Here is a 23751-nt window from a genome sequence, read left to right as displayed (position 1 = left end):
AAAATCTTTTGGCATAGAACAACAATCACATGTTTGCTTTCATTCCGAACTGGTTGCACCTTCTACTATCTTTTACCTGAAGCTTGGCAGCTCCACCTTTGATGAGGCCACAAATAATTTCCTCTACTTTTTCTGGGTCCTTAATATGGACAGTTTTCTTCTGAAATTCTGGCATCTGTGAAGAGTTAAGAACAAAGACAGAAATATACTTACAGAGGAAAACTTACTAGGTAATACCAGCTATCCATCAAATTGGAAGATCTGTATCTATAAAGTTTCATGTGACGTCAAGACATGCTCAGGACAGGAAGGCAAGTTAAGAGTATGAAGATACAGAAAATATTCTGGATATATTAACTGACAACTGCATACAATTCTGTTTGCTCTCGACATCTGTTTTCATTTCCTTTCCTAATACTAAATTATTCAGTAAGCTGACACTCACAGAAAAGATAATTGTATTTGTAGGAAATAAGGGAGATACATAGAAACAGGACATATGGGATCACTTTGTGGTTCAAGTATGTTACTGGGAGATGGTGAACCTGAAAACTAGCTCTTTGTGCAATTAATACGCTCTTAAAGTTTCAACATAGATAAAGAAGACAGGCTGATTTTAGACACCTGTTTTTTTTGTTGAGAACGCTGCATGTGTCAACTGAGTATTCCAAGGCCGTAGAGTAAGTAATTCCTGCTCCCTAGCCAGTTCATCAATCATTTTCTATTACCTATTTTACTGCACAGTTTTGAACAAACATGTGCTATCCCACCACGTATTCCTTTTGAATGAAGAACATTTCTTGAATATTATGATAAATGCTGAATTTGGTAAAAAAGAAAAAAAACCCAACCAACACAAACCCCCACCGCTCCCCAAACAACACCCTCCCTGCCAAGCCTTTGCTTACTCTAAAAGTTTCTCTTCAACCTTGCAGAAGTTGTAAAAGAAGTACTTATTGACAGAAATTTCCCAATTTAGTATGTATCTCCTTCCTTTATAATCTTGTATGGACTCTCTTTAAAGCAAAGGCATCAGACATTTGCAATCTGTCTACAAGGGCATTTATGAGTAGTAAATTTTATTTTCTGCACACAGAACTTCAGAGATGATGAAGTGCTAGGAATTATATTTTTCACATTCTGATCATTCAGCTTTTCTAGCATGTAATTTTAGCTGCAATGAGCTAAATAAAATCTAAAAAAAAAAAAAAAAGCAGCTTCTATTTCCAGACACATTTCTGGAACCAGAGTTTTCATATCACCAATTGTCGCGCAACGCTTTCTTCCTGCTCTTGATGCTACTAACCCTTTTATTAATTGGCAACAACTGTCTTGCAGTCAAATTGCAATTAGGTTATCATTTAAGAAAAAGATGATGTTTTAAAGTCTTGCAAACACATGTTTTTGTAATGGAAAAGACACTGGTGTGTCAGGGAAAAGAAGGAACTGGAGAAGCCTTTAAGTGTCGGCTCTAGTCCACTCTGCCCTCAGGTAGAAGCAAACTATTACAGCTACATCATTCTCAGCAGATACTTGTCTAACCCATTCTTCAAAACCTCCACTCACATATTCCTCAACTATGTATTTTAGTGCTCAACTACCTTCATGTTCAGAAAAGTTTGCTTAATCTCTATTTAACCTTCCTTGCTGTAATTTTAGGTCATTCATCTTCAAGGAAAGTATTCTTTTTCACAGGTGCTCGCTGGATATTTTTCCCTTCTTCCTAACTAAGGAACCCCAGTTTCTTCAATCTTCTTTTGCACAGCACAATTTTCTAAACCTCTGACAATTCTTGGTGTTGTCCTAGCCCATCCATTTGAATCATATCATTCTTGAAACACAGCATCCATAACTGTGGGTATAACATTTCTGCTCTGCTCCGAAAAGGCCTCAGCTGAAGGGCTACTTTGGCCCCTGTCTTCAGATAATACCTTTGCATACATGTCTGAATACACTTGCTTCGTTAGTAGTAATACGGTGAGAATGATTCAAATTCAGTTGGTAATGGTCAAGTAGTCTTCAAAATTACTCCTAGGCAGAAACAGGTAGTTGCAGAAAGTGCTAGATTTTACATTTAGTCTTGCTGGATTGTATCTTTTCTTCCACATCAGTGCTCCCATTTCTGAATATAACAAATAATTCTAATCCACAGTATGCTTACTGCTACTTTCTGGCTGATATCCTCAAAGACACTAATGAAAACAGAAAATATAAATCCTTCTAAAACCCTAATCGTGAGTCTCTAATTTTTTAAGGTTTTCCACCCATCCAAGAAGTTTCACCTATACCAGAATATCTTGCCAAAAATTGTTAAGTCATGACAGGGTATTTACTACTACTTTGCTTTTTACGTCTCATAAAGAAACAAACTGCATTAATTTCACTTAGTTTGGAAGATTTAAGGTTTTCCTTTGACATCCTATGGCAAAGACATTTTCTGCAAAAGTTGTACCTCCTACACTAAGACAGTTGTTCTCTGTGTGGTTGCAGTGCCTTGCTACTTTTATTAGCACAGCAAATTCAAAAAAGGTACATTAGGATTGGCTTCCAACTATCAGCTACATCCTAGGCTGGGAATCATTGAGAAAGCTAGTGAGTGTTAACAAAAAACAAAATTTCTGGAAAATAGCCATTAAAGAATTGCCTAATCTTTTGAGAAATACATTTACAAATCACTTAAAGATATTTATTCACAATTATCAGCAGATCTAGCTTCATGAAATAAAACATTAACAATCTGCAACTCTTTAAAGGTGTTTTATGGTATTTCTTTTGTATATTATACAGTGCTGGTAAACAAAAGTAAACTTACCACTTGTTTGGTGGGTATACAGCATTTTTCCTCTATAATGAAAGATAACGCAATTTGACTATGCTTTGTAATTTTTTCACTGTAAATTGACTAATTCCTTTGTCTTTCAGGAGGCAAATTATATATAGACTTGGAATGCAAAAATTAAAGTGAAATCTAAATGCATGCTTTTGTAAGAAGTAGTTCAAACATTGTTTGGTTTACTTAGGAAGTCTGTTGCTTAGTATCTAATATAATGGATTTAAACAGAATATATGCTGGGAGAGATGGAGAGATCAGAGGGAGAGACTGTATGAGGAAAGTTGGATTGTTTGCTACTGTTTTATTTCAGACTGAGGCCTTTTTTAAGTTTCTGAAACAACCTGAGGAAAAACCTCTTTAGTAAACACTTTAGTAGATGATGTTAAACAAGACATTGCTTAAGATTTTAAGTATGATGAAAGCTTCCTGCTTTGATGTTGTAAACTGATACTCCTACTCAAGATCAGATTTTAAGGTTCATTTATTTCTAATACATCTTTCATTTTTACACAGGAATTGAAGTCAGATGAAGAGTATTTTAGTTTAGGGGAAAAAAAGAAAGTGTCTTCTGCAGCGAGTATAACCCAGACGATTTCAGTCTCACAAGCACTTTAATAGGCAAACCCAAGTCTTCATTATGGATATGGCATCTGATAAAGCCTCAGACAAATATGGTTAGTTGAAATAGCCACTGTCCCCATCACTAGTTCCTTGTATTCATATTTGCAAGTGAATGTTAAATAGCAATTCTTTTATTTAGGCTTTATCATTATTATATTAGAAGTAAATGAAACTGTCTAATAAACAGTCACCAGTTTTCTGGCAAACTGTCTCCTTCAATGTCTTACACTTCTGCCCAGTCCAGCTGTTGTTTTTTTTGTTGCATGTTTGCTATTCTTCAGAGTTGAAAGAGATAAGCAGATTCAAGTTGGAAAGAACTGGTAAGGCAGATTAAACAACAAAGAGTGAAAAAATGCTAATAAGAAAAGTTCAGTCAATTTGATAAAATTTGTGTTTCTATTAGTTGTTTAAGAAAGGTCTAGGAGTCAACTTGGTATACACAAAAGCGCCAAAATTCTGATGCACCATTTGACTGGGAAGAACACATATAGAGAAACAGCGAAACAAAAATCTCCACAGCACCTAACAAAGGCAAGAAAGCTTGTCAGAGCAAGGAGCTTCTACAAGCACAGGAAAAGGAATTCATATTTCACTGTGACATCTGAAAGTACATCATATTGAAACGCCTAAGTGCCCCTATTTATTCTGTCATTTTATGAAAGTGTGAGAAGACTTTTGCTTTCTTACCAAGGACATCTATGTGTTATTGAAATAGCTCAGAGGCCGGTATCTCTCTTAAAACACATGTTAAACGATGACAACTCCCAAAGGTAATTTGTGGTTGGCACATACACTGGCCACAAATACATTTAAGTTTCTAGTCTCTGTCATTTTTAAGGAGCCTTCAAAGAGAAGCAAGGAGAACAAAACTGAAAAAGGTTATTTGAAAGGTTGAGCTTAACTGGATTTATGACAAGGGAAGAAAGATCTGCTTGTTTATGACAGCTACAAAAGAATTTCCTACATCCTTATTCCAGTTACCTGCTAACTGTTAGAGTCATACCTTAAAGAATTAACAGTAATGGAGTCACGCAGGTTTGGAAATCCCTCAGTCCTACAAACCACAGAACGGGTCATTTACAACAAGGATAGTTCTGAAAATTACAAGTCTACTTAGTACATGAGACATGCATCTTTGTAGCTGGGTTAAATAAAGAGGAAAAGTATTTACTGCAAAGACTGTATTGAATTCTAGTTTTGAAATATAGTTTCTTATATACAATTGGATAGTAGAAGTGCAAACAGATGCTTTTATGTTGTATCTGGGTGCTGCTTATATATATATAGTTTTCTTAGTATTTGAGACAGCGTATATCTAAGTGCATGCTGCATCAGTTCGATTATAAAACAAGAGTTGGTGATAATCACTCAAATGGAAGGCAGGTATCTAAGTGAATTCACAGCTGCCATAATAGGCATTTCCAATCAGGTATCCGAGGGAATTAATAACTGATTGTGTGCACAAGGTGTAATGTCATCTTCTGGAGTTAAGATTATACTGAACTTTTGAATCCACTGAGAGCTGGAGGTAGAGCAGTTACTTCCCTCCCCCTATCCAGTAAAACAACAATGTAAGTCCCTATGATTAAAAAAAAAAATATAGAAAAGATTAAAAAATAATGTCCAATAAAAAAGGAAACTTAATATAAAGGACGACTGTGGCACCTTCTGTTTTTTCATTATCTGCAATTTTAAGTTAGGAAGGATGAGCTGAGTGACTTGCTATCTTAACTACATGGAGATATGGCTCATTTCACAGTCAAATCTAGATACACAGCCTGAAATATTACTAGTAATAACTAAAAATATAAGAGGTTATCATCATAAGTCTGCTAAGTAATGCTTTGACCAAGGACATAAAAAAATGGGGCAAAGTATTTTTATACTGATACCCTGTAAGCCTACACTACTTGGCAAATACAAAGTTTTCTTACTTTACGAAGACTAATCTGGTATGGATGCCTCCCAAAAATCACTGCTAAGAAAACACCCTGTATTATGGGTGGATAAAATTTTAAAGGAACTTCTCTATAATTCTCAATGATTGATAGAGTACTTTGTTAGGTGTCAGTAATTTTGAATAATAGTAAGAACTGTTCTCACACTTACAGACATATTAAAAATACTCTGCAAAAGTTCAGATGACCATAACATCATAAAAGTGGTAAGACAATGAATAAGAACTAGCTGTAATACTATTGACAGTATGTGAATTTTGATTATCACACAATTTCTTTTTTTCTACTTTGTCCGTAAACCTGCCTTAGACTAGACTAGGTTCCAAACCTATAAACTTTTGATACAGAGGAGACACAAGGGTGGGCTGGCAAGGAGAGGGAACTATTAATATTACTTCTGAACAAGGAAAATGCAAATCAAAGTGATAAAATGGATAGGATTCAATTACTTGTAAAGTTTATTTCTAGTCTATGGTGACAGCTTCCAGGTAAAAGAGTATAAACCAAGAATAAATTACATTTATTTTGGGAACTGCAGATGCCCAATTCCAAGGTCTGAGACTAGCTATCACATATACTTACTTATGGACATGTACCAAAAAAGGGCAGGGCATGGCATCAGGGATAGCTGTGAAATTTGATACCCTGGCAAGCTACAGAAAATTGATTTCAGTGTTCTTGGTGGCAGAAAGTAAGTTTGGTGAAATTATAAAGAAAAGGGGCACAATCCTTAATTTACATCTTATTTTCCACTCCTTTTCTTTTTGCTGTTATTACAGAACATTACTTTCATCTGCTTACTAGATCTAGAAAACAAACCTTACCAAAAAGCTTTTGAAAAGCATGCAAGGTTCTTCATGTAACTTCTGCTATTTACAATATATGAGTTTCAGTAAGTGGGGGAGCTGTAACAAAAACCACAGAATGAGAGTGTGTGTGTATCTTTTTCCGTCACCTGTATATACACCTATGTAGCTACATGTGCTTATATGCTCATATATATATAAAGCCAGATTGGCTTTAATTCAGACAATATGAATTTTGGTCCATGAGTGCAAGAGAGGTTTCTCTTAGCAGCCCCAGCTGTAGTAGGCTTATCTTTTAGACAGGAACATTAAAAGCTACCGGATGCGAGTGTAGTCACATCAGTCACTCCATTATGTTCAAGCTAGTCAGGAGAACTGCACTAGTGATCATGCAGTTTGCTAGAATAACCTGAGCTCAGGACAGATATTTATCAATTTATAATTACCAAACCCAAAAACATAATACATTTTATATTAATATGATTTAAACTCAAATATGGTAAGAAATCCTTAGTAACTAGTAATTACCAAATTACTCTTCTGGTAGTTTTGCCAAGAAATAGCCTTAGGACTACTTATGTAAAAAGTAAATAGGCAAATGTTATTATGGAAATGAAACAACAGAACATTGAGTATCTTCACAATTGCTTGATAACATGCTGCAAAACTAGATACCCAGCACAGGTTATAAGAAATAACTGGAAGTGGCTTCACTACCTAAGCTATTTTAAGAAATGGAATAGGATGCATACTAAAAATAATTTTTCCTATTTTATTTTGTTTAATTATTTACATCTTTTTACACTTAATGTGCTGGATTCTGATATTTAGTCTGGAAAAAAAAATATTAAAAAAATCTGGAGAGAGCACTTTCACAGAAAACATGACAACAGCGTTTCCTCTTGTGCTTTTAAAGGAGAATACCTGTGCGTTGAGCTTAGGGCACTCCCGATTCTTCTGTCCTTGATTTTGTCCTACTGCAACAGCATAGGTGGCAAGCAGAGTCCAGAGATGCAGGGCTTGCATATAGGCTGCCAACAAAACCCAACCAAATCCTTTTAAGAATTGGTCTGCTAAATTATGTGATCTTTGCTATTCCTGCTGTATAGAAATAAAAGGAGACATGCATGGTACATAGCTATATCACTCTGAAAACACCCACACTTAAGACTACTCTGATTCATATTTAAAACTAGAGGAATATTTAAGTTGAATTAAGCTATTCAGTAAAAACTGGTAAATATATTTATTCCTTCAGTGCTGTTGCCAATTCTGTGCTATCAAATTTTTATTTGAAAAATACAGTTTGTCACAATAAACAACTGTAAGTAATGCCTCAGCTCATAACCTTGGCTTAAAAATGCAGGCAGAAGACAGTCAGTAATGTTGACAGAAGCTGTGCGCACTTACCAGAGGGTTTTGCAGGAGCAGCTGCAGAATCAAAAGAAAATTCCTCTTGCTTGAGAAACACTAATATAGCAGCACAAGGTGCAGTTGAGGGCGTTTCCAAATACAGCCTGACTAATCCCCATGCAAAACCCCAGGGTCCTGTGACGCACGTCAGCAATGCACAGCAGTTTGTTATGCTCAGCAGTACAGCCTGACAGGCTTACAGATGATCAGCTGGTGTACCAACAACAAAACCTTTGACCTTCACTGAATGAACAGCTTTCATGGATGCAGCACGCAAATTTGGGCTGCTCTAAGAGGAAGGCAGTTGTTTTTCAAAGCAGAAGTTTACTACTTTATTACTTTTTAACCCTTTTACAAAAACTTTCCAAATATTTTAGGATTTCCTGTTGCAGAGTGCCACAGATTTCCTACAGCTCATTGACACAGTCTCATTAATGTTTACAAGGGAGCACACATTTATTTGTGTAGAAACAGCAAAGTAATTAATTAATTTTTTACTTTATCTATGTGATACTGAAACAGCAAATCAAGGAGGCTTGTTTGTCAGGATTTTTGAGAGACAAGGCAACTCAATGTGCTTTCAGAAGTTTGTCATTAGGCATGTTGCCTGATCAAAGACAGTAACTAGATGACACAGAAAATGTATTAAAAGGAATCTTTTTTACTGTGAGAGGATGAAGGAAGTATTGTCTAGTCATATTTACACTTTGAAGTTGTGTAAATGCTTGGAAGTGTCACCTGAAGTTAACTCTTGCTATAGCAACAGTGCAAGCTTCCCTATACTATCCCATAACTGATGTTCAACCTTAGGTTTATAATCACTATTTCAGGCTGCCAGAACCAACCACAAACATCAGGCCAGTTCATATGTGGCCACGAGTGTGACCAGTGCAATCATCAGAATTGAAGCAAGGGCAGGTTAGTAGTGTAGCACCTACAAACCCCCTAGCGCTATAAAAAATTGACCACATTACCAGGACTCTAGAAATCCATCAGTTATGAAAATTTCCTTTTAAGGAGGATGTTCTGTTTTTCTACATTAAAAAAAATCAATAGATTTTTTCTGAATGGTACAGTGGATCCATACGTTTTGTGTCTGCATTTCAACTGTAGGCCAGTATGTACTCTGTTAGGATTCCTCAGACTCTGACCTACACATAGTACTTTTATTTTTTCAGTTGTGCTCTGTGTGTATTGACCGAATGAAACAACTAGTGAATACTGCAGCTGCTACAAAACATGCAACTTTCATCAACACTCATCCTCTTAGAATTGGACAAGATCCCCCCAAATGTACATGTTAAGGTCTACTGTATCCTGAAGCAGCAAAACAGTTTGAAAGGTATGTTAAAAATATAACATAATCCCTGCAAAGACTATATACAGTAAATGGAACTTACTTGGCATTGGTATTTGCCAGGATTCATAGCTCCCATTAATCTACTTGTTATAAAATTTGTACACTGTTGTAATAGGTAACATACAGGGAATATTACCTTTTATAGTATTTTAATATAGTTAGCATGTTTTTGGTTAGTAATATCTCCATAATCATGTTTGGGAAAGGTATACATAATGCAGTATCTTGAATAAATATGAATTATTTGCACAACAAAAATGTGTAGCTTATGTCAGTGCTGGATTTCCAATTTTAAAAAGTCTTATGAACAGTGAAGTAAAATATGCTTGCTAGATGAATCATGTAGTTCAGGTAAAGGCATCACTTTATACATTCAATTTACAAAGTCTTTGAGCTTTTATATATTTCAAAGGTGACTGGTACTGATATAAATAAATGAGTCTTGTGAACCTTATAGGTGAGACTGGGATGTGGTGGGGCTGGCCTGTTGATATTCTGGTACTTCTCAGATGTGATTCAGTGAGAAAATTAATTCTAATGCTATCAAGAATTTAAAGAAAGTTAGCTTGCTCTTTATGAAAGTTAGGGAAACAAACAAAAAAAGTGTGGGAGGTTTGTTTTTTTTTTTCCAAATTACATATGATTTACGATTGAAGAAAAGAGTTGCAGAAATGAAGTCCAACTTTTACAGACTAATTTTTGGTATACCAGACTAGAAAGCATTTTAAATGAACGATTACAGTGTTCGTGAAAGAGCAAATGATGTGAACAAAATTTCTGTAAACATTAATACAGCCAACACCTAATTCTTAGAAAACCATCTACTGTATCTTGAACAACAATGTACTTTCACTTTAATGAAAATACCGTATATGAAACTCCTCATCTACAAAACAAGGAAGACTGCCTTTGCAATTCTAAGAAACCTTTGTGTCAAACACTTTAATTACAATAGCTACTACTGACCATGTTCTGTTACTGTTTCTGGTAAAAGGTTAATTAAAATTACCATTTCTTTTTTAAAGAGAGAGAAACAAAGTCCAGCATGACATTTCTACTCTCACAATACTGAAGGTCATTTAAATATATTTTAAGAACCATGAACTAAAGAGCTATAGCTATTTCAACAGATAGGTTCTATTTTAACCTTTTCTCTTTGGCTGAGGGCCATATCTCAACTGCACAATATTCTATGCAGAAAAAGAGAGAGAGAAAAAAAAACCCCACCACCACTTAAAACATTAGATGAATTGCCATTCATTTAAGACTAGGAAAAGGTTCAACTTTATATGGTGATGTGTTAGGTGAACTTGGTTTGTAGAGATTCAGGATGCTCTCAAAGAGTATGAAGCACTGGAAGTTTTAGTTTGAAGCAAAGAAAAACTGGTTCTACCGGTCCCTACACACCTCTGCCCTAAGTTGCACCTATTTGTGGAAAGAAACGAACACAGCACAGATAAGTTATGTAAGCAAGTAAGCTGAACTTTTTTTTTTTTTAATTTAAGCAAAAGTTGAATACTTCAACTAAACTGATATCAGCTTTTAAAGATCAAGAAAGAAGTCATATTTAAGAGCCATTTCTGTTCATTAAAATTAGAATATTGCTACAAAAATTAGAGGTGAGTGAATCCTGTCTACAGTATAAACATTAACTAGTGGCTTTTCATGAGCTTACTACCTTTTATTCTTGTTTAGTGAGCCTACTACAACTGAACAACTCTGAATATATCCCCATATATTTAGCATATTGCCCAACTTTACTTGAGCAATACCTTGTTTTATTGCAGGGATCAATTTTAAACATTAAGGAACTGCATTTGTTTTCTAATTTTGCTTTTGTAATAAGTCTACTTACTATATATTTTCCTAAGCAGACTACTCGATAGAATCTCCACAAGGCAGGGAAAGCTAACTGAACCTCAGCACTCAAGTACCAAAACCAAGCAGAAGAAAGGAACCAACATAAAATAATTTAATTCAAACATGATTTTTATTCATACCCTAGTGAACTGAGTTGATGAGCAGCACACTGGTTCCAGCAATAGCTTCTTATATTTGTAAGTGACAATTACAAGGAAAATAAGATAAATGTTCAGTTTGATGAAGCTGGGGTAAACAAAGATTTAGAAGGATGCCTTGCAGGAATTTTGGATACCACTTATTTTTCCAGTACAGGTCTGGTGTAAAAAAATGCTAGCTGTATTTACAGCTGGTATGATGCAATACAGAAATATTTTTTATATATGAAAGTGCATGTGTATTATAGGGATCACTCATGAGGAATGTAAGAGATTCTATGAACAGAAAGAGCTTGAACAGCACTTGCTATGGAAAAGTGTTAAGAAGATATTAAAGACTGAATTCATTAAACTGTGATAAATCCAGAGAAGACACATGCTAAGAAGGTGAGGGTCTTAAGCTGAACAATTTTAAGACTCACCAGCACCATTTTATTGTCTACTCAGCTATATTTTAAAAAGGCAAAAATAAATGCATGCACAGAACCAATTAGAGAAGGTAAGCACTGTATCACAAGGCATATTTAGCAACTTTATTTTATAAGGATTTTCTAGATCTGATCAGAGATCAGTCTTTCTTTACAATACAAGATAAAACTGGTCATTATCTATAGTCTGATCATTTATGGCTGTATTGAACACATAAGTGCTAACACATACACTCAAATGTATAAAGAACAGCTAAACTTCTTAAGTATTTATTCTTGTTGTGTTTAAACAATCACTATGAAGTTGCACTCACAAAAAAAATGCTATCTCAATAAAATGACTGTCATTCATTAAAAAAATAACGTTACATAAAGACACATTGTAATCCAGCAAGATAAGAGCATGCTTTAAGCATGGCGTAGACCATCAGTTTCATTAGGACTAAGCAAAGGTTTTAAGCAGTGTCCACAAGAACAATGATTAGCTTATGTTAAGGTCGTGTAGTGAGACAAATGATTCTGGTTTAATGATCTCTCAAGGTGGTTACTCTATGAAAGTCTATGAGGTCAGAATTTGAAGGGTTTTTTTGTGTGTGGTTTTGTTTGGTTGGTTGTTTTTTTTAAAGCAGTTTCTACAGTTCTGTAAATCTAAAATGAATAGAGTTTTTAGCATCAATTTGAAACACGTAGGAAACCATGACTTGCAACTCTATAAGGAAATGATTGTTCAGATGAGAGAATAAAAGATATTGTAGCATCATTGTCCCTTATGCATCTTCCTCTTGTGTTTACAAAACCACTCTAAAAGCAGAGATCTCTGCTGGTGATAAATCAACAGACATCTTGAATCTTACAGGAAAGTAGGAATGAAGGCAAGCCAAATACATTGCTGACTTGGTATCTTGAAGTCCAGGTAATAGAACATAGGGCTAAGAGGTTTTGATGGACTTGCACATTAATCAAAGACATATTTCTCAAACATCAGTGAGTATCTGGAAAGGACCAAGTGCTCTTTGGTCAGTAACAATATCTTGGAAATACTGGTCTATAAATGACATCCTGCCTGAGCCAGAATTTAATCTGTTTTTTTTTCTTAACAATTCCTCTCCTACCCTTGCCAAAAAAAGAATATAAAAATATTCTAAATGTAAGCAAGCTCAGATCAATACTAAGAAGTTATTATATTATGCTTAAATTTTATGAAGATATTGTTACCCATTACAAAACTCAGAAGTATTAACAACTGTGGCAATAGAAATGGATACTTCATGCAGTATTTCAAATCCTCTATAGAAGTCTATGAAGAACTAGTAGTAACTAGGGCCTGAATTTCCAGTATTTCCTGGGATCTCCTCCTGTCAGTTATTACTCCAGGCAAAAATTTAGTCTCTTTCTGAGAGAATATATGGGGTGCAAACTGTACAGAACCAGTTCTAAAGATTCTGGAACTGAATAAATACAGCTCAGGGCAGGCATCTCTTGTCTCCGATTCTATGTTAGGGGAATCACCTCAACTCTGTGCTTTGCTCTCACTCCCTCACTTTGGAGAGAAAAAAAAAGTTATATATTGTTTAGTAATCAGTGAGTATCTGGAAAGGACCAAGTGCTCTTCGGTCAGTAACAATGTATCTTGGAAATACTGGTCTATAAATGACATCCTGCCTGAGCCAGAATTTAATCTGTTTTTTTTCTTAACAATTCCTCCCCTACCCTTGCCAAAAAAAGAATATAAAAATATTCTAAATGTAAGCAAGCTCAGATCAATACTAAGAAGTTATTATATTATGCTTAAATTTTATGAAGAGCTTCTAAAGCACTAGAATTGAAAGAAGAAATCAAGGTTGTGACACTCACTTGATGCAGGGCAGAAGAAAATTAAGCCTTTTTTCTTGGCCTTCATACTTATATTTCACTGGTGCCTATTCTTACCAATGCTTTCTACATAGCCCTCTTTATAAATCCAACTTAAATACTAAATGCAGTTCTGGTGTCCCTACCTTACAGGGGACAGAGCAGAACTGGAAAAGGCCCTGAGAAGGGCAGTAAGGATAAGCCATGATATGAAAAGCTTCCATACAATGAACAATTTAGCCTGGAAAACAAATAACTGGATGGCATAGAAAAGGTTAATAGGGAAAGATTGTTCACTGTCTCTTCCAGTGTAAGAGGTAGAGGTCATCAACTAAAATTAACAGGAGGCACATTCAAAACAAATAAAAGGAGTCAGCTACAGGTCACACAATTAAGTAAAGTAGTAAGATGTGGAATTCATTTCTGGTGATACTGTAAGTTTACAGAGCCTTAAAAAGGTACTGGAAAACAACATGAAAAAAGCTCATCTTAAATTACAGACACTGTCTCTGAAATACAAGCTGCTGGAGGCTGGGAAATCATTCTGGAAAAAAAAATCATGACAACTTGCCCCATTCTTCTGCTTTCCCTGGGCCTCTGCTATAGACTGCTGCTAGACAGATGATACTATCTGTATCAGGCTAGACCTTTCATGGAAGGTAAGTCTACACTCCCTGTTTGGAACATGTGGCAACAGGGAGAAACATTTGCTCTTCATGATAGTACTTCAGTTTTATTTCAAGTATCTTATTTTTTTACCCCCTCCTTCCTTTTTCCTATTGGTTCTTCTTCAGAGAGCACAGATACAGAAAATTAATTTTTGTCAAATTACAGTTTTTTAATTTGAGTGGTACTCTCATTTTCCTTTAATACTGCTATGGTAACAGGATAGATGTTGGAGTCTGGCTATCTGAAAGATCCACTTTGTTCTCATGTTACACAGAATCCAACACTTTCTGAAAGAATGCTTACAGGTGAAGTGGTTAGTACAACTAATCCTTCTTCAAAACATCTAGGCAAACAGTATAGAATTCTAAGAACTGGCAGTATGTAGATACTGTGGTATATTTATAAATTCTTAGTTAGCTATTAGGTGTGCAAAAGCTCACCTTGCATAAGAACGTAGTTTTGATGACCTATACTATTTTTTCCCCAAACTGTAGATTTGCATGTATACTTTTTAAAATTAAATATCCTGTATATATTTATATGCATATGCATTGAAAGAACTTAAAAAAAAAAATGCTTGTTTCCCTAGAAGCTTCCCATGTAACACTAACTAGAATGGAATTTGCATTAAGCCCAAGGCCTGGACTGAAGCAGTTGCTGCTGATTCTCCTCTTATCTGCTTCTAAGAAAAAAACATCTGCTTAGATTTTTTTTTCACTAAGCCTAAGAATGCTGTATCTAGATCAAATAAACTCCGACCCTTGAATAGTGGAGTTGCGGGACCCAGTTTGAAAGCAATGTCAGCGGGACAAAGTTTAATCTACAATGCATTACCAGACACTACAATTCTGATGGAAGAATGTAGTGCTAATATTCCAGTTAAACTTACACATTGAGACTAATGAAGTTTTTAACTGTTAAGATCTCTTTGAGTACAGACCCTTCTTTAAACGTCTTGAAAAAATAATCCATTAAGTCTAAAGATGAAATACAGCTACCATACACTCCTTTTAAAGGTAACAGGCAGCATAATAATTTGAGGCATGATGGACTGTTTTGCCCCTGTGTCTCATTGTTTTATGGGTGTTTCTGGTTGCTGGATCCATTCAAAGATGCAACTGGATGCTCCTTATTTCTTGTATCTCTCTGCATTTGCCCTCTGGAGGTGATACAGGATATGTTCAAAACCGGTTTGTAGTAATACTACCACTACTATACTTTGTACTATACTGCTACTGCTTTGTACTAATTCCTACCCTTCAGTTTCACATACAATTTTTCCATGGTAACATGGAAAGCAGACTAGATTGAGGCTTACCCATAACCGATTTACACTGCAAAGGCAGATGCAATCCAGGATAATAAGTATTGTGTTAATAACTGCTAAGTGTAAAAATTACACTTTTAGTCTGATAACTAGTAAGTTTCCAAGAAAGAGGGAAAGCTTTAAAGGAACAGGATTAATGGTACATTTCAGTGGTATTCGTTCTGTCAGCATTAAGGTGGAGTAAAACAATTTCTTATGGAAAAACAAAAGCTCTAATAAACTTGGATTTTTTCAGTGATCCAATTTGCAAAGCAGACAAACAGTTCTTTATATAAGGGTGCAGGAAGGAAGCTACAGCTAATGAGCGGGGAAACAAGTAAGAAGTACCTTTGAACAGGAATCTTTCTTGGTGGCAAAACGAGCCCAAGAAGCCTGAAATTTTGTATTCAGACACTTAATGAATCTTCAGTGTCCAAGTCTGGGCCTTGCCCCACACCTTTAAAAAATAATAATTATAAAGTAAATAAATTAACTCTTTTTTTAAAGGTTGGCATATATGAAAGCAGAAGCCACATTTCCTTCTAGCAACGGGCATTATTTACATAATGTATAGAAATGTTATTAAAAATTATTTTTGTAATTATTGTCTGAGATAAGTCAGTGCAGTTCTGTATTCTTTTGTGGCATTACTGAACAAAAAGAATATAGTTACTTTTAGCATTTAAACATGGTGTCTTCTTTGACCCGAATGCTGCAACCTTAAGCATATGTCCATTTGTACTGAAAAATGCCTGACCTTTTTTAACATTCAAGTAAAACACTCTATTGATACAAGGATTAGCCAAATTAGAAAAATCCAGTGGACTTTTAATGAGTACTGATTTTTTTTTTTTTTTAAAAGTCAGAAACTCCACACAAATAACCTAAGATAGAGGTGACCAACACAACAGCCACAGATTCCAACTTAACGGCATAGTGCCAGTCAAGCTGCTGCACGATTGACATGGGACTAAAAATCTGCCTACTGCAATCATCGTAAGTTCTCTGATGTTTTACAGCAGCTGACCATTGGTGATTGATTACTTTTGGGTAAGAGAAAGTGGCTGATGTCCAGCAACTAGTCAACATAACTGCTATATGAAGACCTCTGCCCAGGAAGAAATAGTCACTACAGGTCATCTGCTGCACAGTAACATGACTGTAGGAAGGCTGGGGAAAAGTTAGACTTCATGTCCTAACTTTTATTTTCCACATCCTCCATGACAGCATACTTACCCAACTCTCTTGCCCAGTCTTGTATCTCTTTACACGCTGGTTAGGAAAGGAGGCCAGGAAGAAGTCTTGTGAACTACTCCTGCCTCTCAGTTGCACTTAGCATGTGATGGGATCAGCCAAATTTCAGTGCTGAGCATCTGGCAGGTAGCAGAGACATTGCTGCTACTCTAGGCCCTCTGCCTGCAGGAGAAGTTCAGTTGTACGTGTCTAACCTGGAGTCAGGTAGTGGCTGAGAAGTGCCAGTCGTTGTAGGACAAGATTTCTTAAACGACAGGTTACTTACAAAACAGTGCGTATCCATCTTCGGAGATCTACTGTGCAAAGACACAAAATTCACACTAGTGCCACCTGCTGCTCTACACTGTCTGCTGCAGCTCAACTACCTAAAATTTAAATCTTGAAAATTAATTACCATTTGACAAATGCACCAAATTGTAGCAATAAAATCTAACTGTGCGCTTCTCTTCCAGTATTCTTCCTTAAACTCTCTCCAAGACTTACTCTTCACAGTAAGTGAAGAGTATACTGTAGTATATTTGCACAAAATATGCTTGCGTATGCACACATGGAGGGAAGAAAGGTGGCTGATGTCTTGAAGGCTATTAACGTGAACTGGAACTAGCCAACACAGAAAAAGATTATGTATTTTGCATTATGCCATTCATTCAAGTGAAAATAAAAGGTAAGAGGCAGCTTTTTTTTTTTTTTTTTTTTTTTTTTAAGGAAAGAACTTCAAAAGTTCAGGTATTTTTAAAGTTTCCAGACTTACACAAATGGTGACATTCTTACATTTACAGGTACACCTAAAGTTGCTATTGAATTTACAGCTAGTATTCTCCTGCCTATAAACGTACGGATCCATACCCTGGGTCTCTTCAATGCCTATATTGATCAATTTGGGTATTTTTTATAAAAGTTGATAGTTCTTGTTAACTCAAGACTGACTGTTGAAATGCTATGCAACTTTAATTCATGATATGAACAAATTTACAATGACATGTATATTCAGACAATTAAAAAACCTTACTGCTTATATTGTTTGACAGTTAAAGGTGACATGTTTAATACTTGCAGTATTTGCTAGTGGTCTTAATTTGTAAAAAGAGTTTAATAGAACAGATGCCATTATAGCTCAACCAATAATCAAGAGTTATTGCAAAGAGGAGAAAAATCACTTGAAAATATGACTTAACACATACCAAGCATTTATGAAAAGGTAAACATATTCCCAAGCAGAATGATTCATTGAAAGATAGCTTTTCTGTCTTGGAGATAGACTTTATACAAAAGATAAAACAAAGTAGCAAACAAGTTCTTCTGAGCCTATACATACAATATATATTGTATCCTGACATTTACTTATATTTACTACTTGGAGCTCAATTTTCAGGTGTAGCTCATCATCATGTTTTTGATAACTGTTATAACTAGGATAAATGAGTTCTAAAGAAACTAATGCAGAATTAAAAATTTAATTGATCTTCCCATACCCATTCCTTGTAAGAATATATGTTTCAAGACATACTGAATTAAAAAAAAAAAAAAAGGCAGCAGCAATTTCAGAAAATTAAAACCTACTTCTGAAACGGGTGGTTAAATTGTAGGATCAACTTATTACACTAAATAAAGTAAAATATTAGTATGTCTATAATCTGTATAGTAGACTACTTTTTGATTCTTAACAGTGTTAGAAGAAAACACTGAAACTGAGTCAATTTTTCTTCTCCCAGGATCCAAATTTTTTACATTTCCAACGGAATTATTTTACAGTGAGAATAAAAACCTATTACTAGTGTCTAAGTTATATCAACATGAACTATGCTTAAAGTGTTTTTCCTGGCCTGTGTAAACTTGCTTTACAAGCCACATTCTAGATTATTATATATTAAGATTATCTGTGCAAAAAGCCTGTGGGCAACACAACCTTGTTTTAGTAATGTTGGTGTTTATCACTGTGTCAATGTGATTCTTCTATTGAGGAGTACAGTCTAAACAAACCCCCAAGTTTTATAGAAATAGTTATATGAAATCTCCAGTACTCATATCAAATTTAACTTGGTTTTAAAATTTTAACGACATTCTAAAAAATTATTTTAATACTCTAGTCGCTAGTAATGTAAGGGGTCTCAGTCACACATCAATAGGTAAGGGCAGTATCAGGTCTCAGGAGTTCTTTCACTTTTCACTACTTAGGTTCATATCATGGCACTGTTCTCTTCGAACAGTATTATTCCCACATGGATCACATCACTGGATAGCTCTCAAGGTCACAACATTTTAAATATTATCACTGCACTACCCAGAAACTGATAATATCCTGCAGTGGTAGATAGAGCCCATGTTCCTTCCATTCCCCTTTTTATTGGTTCCAGTTTGCTCAGGCTCAAACTCTTCTTTGCCTTTGTAAAGGAAAAAGTATGTATGAAGGAGTTTCACATACTAGCCATTTAGATTCTTGAATATGGATGCTACATATTGCATACTCCTTTACTTTATCCTCCACTTGGAGGTCATCAATGTCTCATGCCAGAGTAACCTCACAGTAATTATAACAACTAGTTACTAGCAACAAGACAAGAATAAAGAAGTGGAGTGGTATGTGATTGCTGCCAGTTGTAAGGGTCTGTATGCTTCATCTGAGGCACAAATGCTCTGATGGCCTATGAAACAAGAAGCCAGTCTCACCAGAAGTTGGCAAGTAAAAGAAAGTAATAATAGTGAATAATTCTCCCTACGCAAACCCTATGATAGTCACACTATGTTACTTTCTTTCTTGGTGAAGCAGGTAAACAGCAGTAACCTCAGTTACCTTAGACATTTGCTTATTTCTCTCCAGGTAAATTCTAATGCTGCCAAAATCTGTGCATTTCTTTTCCTCCCCAACATATTAAAAAGGAAACTGGTCAGAGACATTTCACAATGGCTGGTTGAAAGGTTTCCTGTAAAATAAGAAACTGCTTTTTAAGTTGATTTTTAATTTGCTGTTGTTGAAATTTGATACTAAGTCTGTTTTTCGAGTAATTGGATCCTCTCACTTCAGGTACAGAATGGAGATCTAGACAAACGTAACTAAGCTTTTGCCCAGTTTTCCGGAAATCAAACCTGAGAGAGTAAGTCTCAGTTTAAGATATTCTGCTATTCTGTTTTCAACCAGTTCTATTATTGTTTCTCAACCTTATAAAATAAATACAATAAAATGCTCCAAAACTAAAGAGTGAGGAACAAGCTGCTGAAAAAAATCCAAGGTTTTAACAACTGTTTATTAAACGGACAAACAACAAAAAATACTGTTACTCCATTAAGCAGTTTTTCTTACATTAACCCCATATTTGAGTTAGCATGGGCTATTCCTTATAGATGAGTGTTTTTGAAAGACTTGGGCAACATTTTTCACTCTAGTTTGTGAACACCTGTCTTCTGCTGAGTTTCTAAAAGGCTTCAGAAAGAGTAAGCAAGAAACTGAAGTCTACATGTCAGCAGAATTGATTTGCTATATAAGGATCCACAACTTCATTGCAAACTTGTCTGAGGCCTGAAAAATCCAAAAGATTGTTACTGTAAGGTTTAATCTCTTTTTAAAGTAGCTATCAAACATTATCTAATAAGTTACTTTAAGAATCTAATTAAATATTAACCTTCTCTTTATTTAAAGTTAGCAACATTGCAGCTAATGTTTACCTTCACCTGACTGTAGGAATGCTTTTACAGTTTCACAGAAATGGCAATTTGGCTGTGCAAAGTAATACAGAAGGTTTTGGGAGATAGTTGTTTCTTAACAGACTGAGTAAAACTTCATGTGACTGGCTATATATTTACTATTAATGCCTCTGTTACTTCAGCAGTGGAGCTGAAGTAACTCTGTCTACACTTATCAGTGCCTAAGGCAAACTCCCTATTTGCAAACTTCAGATGGTCAATGAAGACACAATATTAATACTTTAATTCCAGACTTAAACCTTTGCTTCCAAAGAAGATGCAGTAATTTTATGGTGTCTTTATTAAGCTTAAATTTGTGTGCCAGGCTAATTACTTTGCTAAAGAATTCATCTACTGAAATGTGAGATAGATAAGAATTTCTTGATTTTTATTATTCAACAAGGAAACATGGTTACCCTTATGTTTTCCACAATGCCTGAGAATCCTTTCCACTTTTCTACACATTAAACATTCTTGGCATCATAATCCCTGATATTAACTTGTCTTATAGATATTCTATTTGATTTGTAAAGGTCACTGTCTTTTTAGCATTTAAACACTGCTATAAGTCAGCTTTTTACTTACATTTAGGTCTTTTATTAATCTAATTTTATTTTAACTAAGAAAAAAAGTCAAAAAAGTGATTGCTGTAGTTAATTATAATGAAAGAATATTTCATTGGTGAGAATTAAAGTCATACAACTAAGGTATAAATAGGTCTGCTCCCTATTGATTTTGATGAAAGTTATAAATCAAGGTAATTCTGAGTCTAATGGGGGTATAAAACCAAAGTCTAATGTTAACCAAAGTCTAATGTTCCCCAAAGAAAACTTGAACCAAAAAAATCTGCTGAAAATACAAGAACAATCCTGTAATTTTAATCTAACACAGAAGACCAGCCTGGTATAGTAAACTTGTGTATTAGAAAAAACACATTTCAATAAAGCAGTATTGTTAGCACCACCCTAACTTACACTAAATTACAGACTGAAAAACAGCACCTTCTTTCCAAAGCTTGAAGGAAGGTCTCTCTCGTGATAAACTAAAACAGATACAGTATCTTGTAAACAACAAACGTTGAATCAAATATACACTGGTGGATAAAACTATTTCAGGATTTCAGGAATTTCTCCAGAATGCAGCATATTCAAGTAAAACAAACACCTAAACACATTTTTGCCCATACTTGACAAACCAAACTCCTTAGTATGAAGTTTACACAACTATTTCACTTATTTCAAAGACACTTCACAGCCTGATTACACGTGTCTGCTGAAAATACTCCTTGAGGAAGAAAGATTTGCAGCTGATGAACTAAAAATGTTTATTAGCTGAGGAAGCTGCTAACTTGAATATTGGTTGAAATGCCAGCTCTCTAAGTGAGCAGATAGTATTAACATGTTGCATCCAATTGGTAAAATGTTTCCGTATGAGAAAGCTGACATGCTTTGAACAAGCTTTATTCTTCCCTTGCAATTTAAAGTTGAGAAAAGCTCTGATCATAAAAGCAGAATTTTTTCAAAGTATCTATTTAGGATCACAATCTGTGTCCAAGAGCATAGCTCTGAAAATGTTATCTGAAGTACATACTTAAGAAATTCACTTACCAGAAATCAATTTAACATTGGCATAACAATTTTTTTTTCCCTACCAAAGGCAAAATCTTTGCAACAAAGATAAAATTTAAAGTCTTCCCAGCCAAAACACCATTTAAACATTGTACACAAAATTAATACAAATACACCTTCAGCAATTATCAGGCACTTTCTGAACTACAGCTCAAATGGGATATTGTGAATACGAGTTGGTGAAACTATAGGATCTCCCTTTTGAGTGTTTGCATGATCAGGCTTTTAAATGTTGTTATTTTGTTGTCCACATAAGTCTGAAGTAAGTTCTAGTACTACAGTACCAGAATTTAAAAAAAAAAGAGTAATTTATAGTCAACCAGTGTTATGCCACTGTAAGTTTTCAAATGAGTTTTGTAAAATCCTACTATAGAGTCCAGGGCCCTTTTTTAGAAACAGATCTAAAACCTCTCTAAAATGGCAATCTAAACTTTCTGCTCCATCACAAGCTGTTGTAAGTGGGCTCACAGAAACTAAAAAGCAAGACGCTCCCCTCCAAATTGTTGAATGATGTAACTGAAGACTAGAAATGGCATTCAGATATTTTTTCAACAGTAAGTATGACTCTATGATTAGTAAAAACACACAGTGGAATTCTTGTCCGGACTTACGTTATCGCAAACTGTATGGCATGAATTCTACTGGCAAGTGTTGCATCACATGGTCAAGGAGTAGTCAGCTCACAATTTGCATGTGTAATTTACATGTTTCCACATGCAATTAAAAAAAAAAAAGTCTGAGCTTTTAGTAAGGTTTTGCAGGAGAGATCACAAAATATCCATTGGCTAACATCAAGTGACTTGGTGCTTTCAGTTCAGTTCTTCAGTACAGCGGTGTCCAAATCATAAACTCAAATTTTGAAGGATTTCCATGTAATCAGCATATTGTCTAAGACCTTTTACCATCCAGTTCCTGATAAGCAGATATTTAAATAATATCCTAAATAACAAGTATAACAAGGGTAGTGAGAGACAGCTCCGTCTTCCTTTTACAGTAACTGTGAACAGACATTACTTCCCAGTTTCAACAGATGGCTGAACATGCGCCCCACCCCCCTTTTCTTTTAAACAAGTTACTCGCAGACTTTTAAATTACCACCAAGACCGATAGCTTTACGCATAGGTACATATAGGCCAGGCAGGACAAGCCGGAGCAGACACTTTTAGTGCCAGTGGATCTCGCTGTGGTGGAACAGCTGCGCCTGCCTTCAGCCTCTGTCCTCGTGATGAGAAACCGGCTCAACGTCCCTCCTCCGCCCCCTCGCCTCGAGGGGTGGACACAGGACAAGGACAGCCCCACACATCTGGAGAAGAGACCTATCTCATCTTCTGGTGCCAGCCAGCAGACAAACTGCCGACGGCAGGGTCTGTAAGGCACGGATGTGAAGGAGAAGGGACTCCCGTGCTTTGGGCAAAGGGCTCGTATTTGAGGGCGGCGTATGTCGGACCGCCCGCGCCCTGCCGAGGCAGAGAGGGATATCCGCCTGCGTCCACAGACGGCCGGCCGGGGTGGGAGCGGGCCCACCAGGGAGGCGCCGGCCTGAGAAGAACGAGAAGGGGCGTGCGGCCGGCGTCGCCCCGCTCTCGGCCTCTTACCACGTACCATCTCGATGATCTTGGTCTTCCGACCCGTCTTCTTCTTCATGGTGAAGATGTACTGGGCCAGCACCACCCCGGCGACCAGGGCGCACACGCTGGCGCTGGCCACCGCTCCCATCTTCGCCACGGCGGTCCTGTCCATGGTAGCTCCCCGGGGCAAGCCAAGGCGCCGAGAGCCGCTGCGGGGAAGCAGGACCGCCCCCTCGTCGCTGAAGGAGGGGCGGGGATGGCGAAGTGTGTGCGTTCTCCTCAGCGCCGGCCCGAGCCGGGTCCACACCGGCGGCCAGACCCGGCAAGTCGGCAACGACGGCGCCGCGCACCGCCCGCCGC

The 23751-nt window shown here is 36.2% G+C and overlaps 1 protein-coding gene across 6 annotated transcripts in view; it reads right to left on the bottom strand.

Moving 5' to 3' along the window:
- Positions 1-23724, bottom strand: part of NT5C3A (5'-nucleotidase, cytosolic IIIA) — a 29204-nt gene extending 5480 nt beyond the window's left edge. Inside the window, exons 1-3 of one of the 6 annotated variants that reach the window (XM_010567974.1) lie at positions 23426-23507; positions 7143-7249; positions 77-175 (exon numbers count right to left, since the gene is read on the bottom strand). In XM_010567974.1, coding sequence (XP_010566276.1) covers positions 77-175; positions 7143-7244 — 201 coding nt within the window. In that variant the 5' untranslated portion in view covers positions 7245-7249; positions 23426-23507. Of the gene's footprint in view, positions 1-76; positions 176-4457; positions 4482-6236; positions 6318-7142; positions 7250-7628; positions 7772-23425 lie in introns of those variants that run through there. The other 5 variants (XM_010567973.1, XM_010567975.1, XM_010567972.1 and 2 more) reach the window with 5 other exon arrangements.
- Positions 23725-23751: the final 27 nt, after the last annotated feature.

Source organism: Haliaeetus leucocephalus, unplaced genomic scaffold, assembly GCF_000737465.1.
Source record: "Haliaeetus leucocephalus isolate CR32 unplaced genomic scaffold, Haliaeetus_leucocephalus-4.0 Scaffold234, whole genome shotgun sequence".
Classification (NCBI taxonomy): domain Eukaryota; kingdom Metazoa; phylum Chordata; class Aves; order Accipitriformes; family Accipitridae; genus Haliaeetus; species Haliaeetus leucocephalus.
The sequence above is the reverse complement of the archived record's forward strand: the minus strand, read 5'-3'. Positions and strand labels throughout refer to the sequence as shown.